This window comes from Penaeus monodon, chromosome 19 (assembly GCF_015228065.2).
Source record: "Penaeus monodon isolate SGIC_2016 chromosome 19, NSTDA_Pmon_1, whole genome shotgun sequence".
NCBI classification, from domain to species: Eukaryota; Metazoa; Arthropoda; class Malacostraca; order Decapoda; family Penaeidae; genus Penaeus; species Penaeus monodon.
Window position 1 is genome coordinate 12,916,663 of NC_051404.1, and position 4,130 is coordinate 12,920,792.

At 37.1% G+C, this 4,130-nt stretch overlaps 2 protein-coding genes across 2 annotated transcripts in view; both read right to left on the bottom strand.

The window, feature by feature from the left end:
• Positions 1 to 1,101: 1,101 nt before the first annotated feature.
• Positions 1,102 to 3,176, bottom strand: LOC119585061. The gene is made up of 2 exons (XM_037933678.1): positions 3,107 to 3,176; positions 1,102 to 2,933 (listed from the first exon to the last, which is right to left on the bottom strand). Exon 2 carries the CDS (start codon positions 2,861 to 2,863, stop codon positions 1,658 to 1,660), a length of 1,206 nt encoding a protein of 401 aa, XP_037789606.1. The 5' UTR covers positions 2,864 to 2,933; positions 3,107 to 3,176; the 3' UTR covers positions 1,102 to 1,657.
• Positions 3,173 to 4,130, bottom strand: part of LOC119585062 — a gene marked incomplete in the record, with an annotated part of 1,262 nt that continues 304 nt past the window's right edge. Inside the window, 1 exon segment of the mRNA XM_037933679.1 lies at positions 3,173 to 4,130. Coding sequence (XP_037789607.1) covers positions 3,209 to 4,130 — 922 coding nt within the window.

A 4,130-nucleotide genomic window follows, 5' to 3' on the forward strand; every position in this document is an offset into this window, starting at 1 on the left:
TCCTCCATTCTCTGAAATCACTAAACGAGGAGTTCCGAACCTACAGATATCTTTCTTGAATTCAGCGGCAACTGCTGTTGTACTTTTATTTCTTAAAGGATAAATTCTCAGAAACCTAGAAAAGTGGTCAATAACAATAAGACAATATCTAAACCCTGCCCTACTGCCATGCAAATCAATTAGATCTATGGATACCCTATGACCATTATCCTCTACGGGTGGTAAATCTCTCCACTGATGTATTATGGATCCATGTCCTTTAAATTGTTGACAAGGTTTACATGATTTTACGTATTTCTTCACATCTTTCAACAGAGTAGGCCAATAGAAATACTGTTTGGCTTTTGCAACCGTTTTATGTTCTCCTAAATGTGAATCATTATGAGCTATAGAACAAGCCACTGGTATTAAATCCTTTGGGACTACTAGGCAATATCTGATCTTACCCATTTCTTCTCTTCTTAGGTAAAGAATGTGGTCTCTAATTTCAAAGTGATAAAATGGTCGATTTCCTGGAATACACTTTGGTATAGTACCTCCTTCTAGAAACTCTATCAATTTAGTCCATATTTTATCATCCCTTTGAGCTTGTTTGATTTTCTCGACTGTCAGCCCTAAGAACCTAATATCATTACTTGGTTGTAGTGCTCTGATTGGTGATAGCTCCTATGGGCCTACTAAGAGTGTCTGGTACAGTATGTTTCGTGCCTTTCTTGTACTTAATTTTATAAATGTAATCCCTCATTTCTAAAATATATCTAGACATTCTAGGACAAGCTGTTCTCTTCTTAAACACAGTGGTTAATGGTTGATGGTCTGTAACTATGGTGAAAAGCTTACACCAAAGATAATGGTTGAAAAACCTACAGGCGTTGATGATAGCCAATGCTTCTTTATCAGTGACTGAGTACTTCTTTTCTGTTGAATTTAACTTCTTTGAATAGTATCCTATAGGTCTTAAATCATCCTTTTCTTTCTGCATTAATACTCCACCTACGTGTGTATCACTAGCATCTGTATGTAGTTCAAATTCTTTAGTTTGGTCCGCTTTAACTAAGACTGGGGCACTTACTAACTTATCTTTCAATGTTACAAAAGCATTATTACAGGTCTCATTCCACTCAAATTTTACATCTTTCCTGGTCAGATTAGTTAAAGGTTCAGCTATTTGGGCAAAATTTGGTATATGCTTCCGATAAAAATTACACATGCCAATGAATCTTCTTACTTGTTTGACACTTTGGGGAGGAGGCATCTTGTTAATTGCTTCCAGGTTCTTTTTATTTGGCTTAATTCCTTTCTCTGATATGATATGTCCCAAGAACTTAACTTCCCTTTTGCCAAAATCACATTTGGATAAATTTACTTTCATTCCCATCTGTTCTAACCTTTGAAATGTTTTTTGTAATCTTTCCAGCATTTGTTGGTAAGAGTCTGCCCAGAGAACTACATCATCTAAATAATTCCTACACCAGCCCTTCTTAATTAATGGACTTAATACTTCTTGCATTTTCCTAGTAAAGATAGCAGGGCTAATTGACAATCCAAATGGCAGACGCTTAAATCTGTACAAATTTAATCCATCCGAAAAAGAAGTTAAATCTTTAGAAGATTCATCTTGGGCCACTTGAAACTAAGCATCTTTCATGTCTAAAGTTCAGTACAATTTTCTTCCAGCACTCTCTTCTACTAGCTCCGCTAATCTAGGAAGAGGCTGTACGTCCATCTTTATTTTCTTATTGATTGCCCTGAAATCTATGTACATACGCTTTGATCCATCAGGTTTGCCAGCAAGTACTATTGGTGATAGATACGCAGCAGTGGATTCTTCAATTACACCTCTTTCCATCATGTTTTGAATCATATCTGCAATTATCTTCTTTGACTGTTCAGGGTACCTATACAATGGCATGCGGATTGGTTCATTATCAACCGTAGGAATATGTGCTTCTGCTACTTTCAATCGACCTAATTCCGTCTCATCAAGTATGACCAATTCATTGTTGTCAAGAATCACCTCTGTTAGTAACTCCTGCTGGTCTTCAGTAAGATGTTTCCAGTCCAAACTTTTAATAAGTGTCCTCAGACGAGTCCTCCGATCACCATTAATCTGGACCGTCTCACTATGAGGAACTAAACTGTTGTCAATTTGACCAACATTACCTACTAAGAGTTTCTCCAAAGACCTACAGCAAACTCTACATTCCTCTATGGAGGTTCTCATTACCTTTTCATTTTTCTCTTCTGGTAAAATGTGGCAGTGAAGACCACATAGCATAACTTTATTCTCCTTGGATTCTTCTAAAAGGGTTTGGGCAAGTTCTACTTTGTTACCTAATTCTACACCATTAAGGTCTAAGTATATAATTTGTTCTTCATCTATAACTGTATACTCCCCAATCTTTGACCCTGGGGTGAACTTAATGGGTCTCTTACCTAAATGGATAACTGGCATGTCAAATCCCTTTTGTTCATCTATCACATAACCATTACTTAAGATTTTCCCATTTAACTTTGACAATTTTCCACTCTTCATCTTTTCAAAACGAATTATCTGTCCTACTTGGAAATCTTTATGGGTTATTCTCAGATATGTAACTTTTCCTGGAGGACACAAGGTTTTGTGATTAATGTGTAACCATTTTTCTGAACCTAATTTACAATTTTTTCTTTCTAAATCATGAATTCCTTCCCTATATTCTACCATATTGATTGATCTACCAACCGTATTATAGATCTTATACTGTTGTTCTCCCCAATAGAGATCTTGAGTTTTCTCGTTCCAAGTAAATTTTGCTTTTCCAATCATATCAGCACCCATCAAAACATCTGAAGTTAGATACTCATCAGGGACAATTATCATCTTTTGTTGAATTGAAATATTTGGGGATACTGATACTTGAACTTGAATTTCGCCTCGGCCTTTGAGTAATGTGTTGGTCACTGAGTGTAGAACTTTACTACTTGGGCTAATCTTATCTTCTAAGTCAAGGTTTTGAAGCACACTATACTTTATCAGCGTTGCAGAAGAGCCTGTATCAACAAAAGCTGAAACTTGTCTGTTATTAACCATTATCATAATAATAGGCGTATCGATCTTTCTAATCTGACTGATGTTGTTTACCTTAGGGTTTCTGTTTGGGTCTGGTTTCTGATCTCCAGTTATTTCCTTCTTTTCACCGTGATTTTGTAGCTGCTGCAGTAATTGCTATTCATTGGTTGGGTCCCCATTATTTGGTGTCCTTGAATTAGTCTTACCAGGGCATCCAGAATGACCCTTCCTTTTCCCCTCTGCTAGGCAGTCAAAACAACTCCTGGCAGCAGGTTTCCGTGGACATTTGCTACGAATATGTCTACTTCCATTCTGACACCAACCACACGGATAACTTACAACTATATCCTTGGGTTCGACTGTATCTTTGACTTTTACTTTGTTCACCTGTGAACGCAAGAGCCTACGTTCCATTTCTAACTCAGTCAAAAATGCTTCTCCCATTCCATTACAAGCACAGAATTTTAACCTAGACTTGATGGCTTCTGGCAAATCTTCCATCATAACCCCCTTCCACATTTCTTCCTCTTTAGGTGTCAGTTCCTGAGGAAATGCTCTAGCTATGATCCTAAACCTAGCCCGAAACTTATTCACAAACTCCCTAGGGTTTTCATCCAGTGAGTAACTTCTACTACATAATTCTCTGTAGGCTTCCATTGCATTTTGAGGCCCACTAAACTGACCATTTAAAATCTTTTCTATGTCTCCAAATTTTCCACCATCTGGAAGGCTTTCTAATTCACCATCTACAAAGATTCGCAGATCTCTTTCCATTCTATTTAAGGCAATGTGTTTACAATGTACATCATCTTCACCTCCTAACTGTTTTACCTGTCTTACAAAAATCTTAATATTACCAAGAGCCTCAATTCCATGTAAATCTTTCATACTCAACTTTTCAATATCCTTACTTCTTAGAGTATTGTATTGTGTAACTAGTGGAATGTTCTGAGGAGGCTGAGCAATGTTAGACTGATGCACAGTTCTCTCGTGTCTGGCAGGAGTGGAAAAGAGTGGGTCTGATTCTAAACGAGAACCTATCCTCAAAGTAGTTGTTTCTGATAATAATTTTTGATAC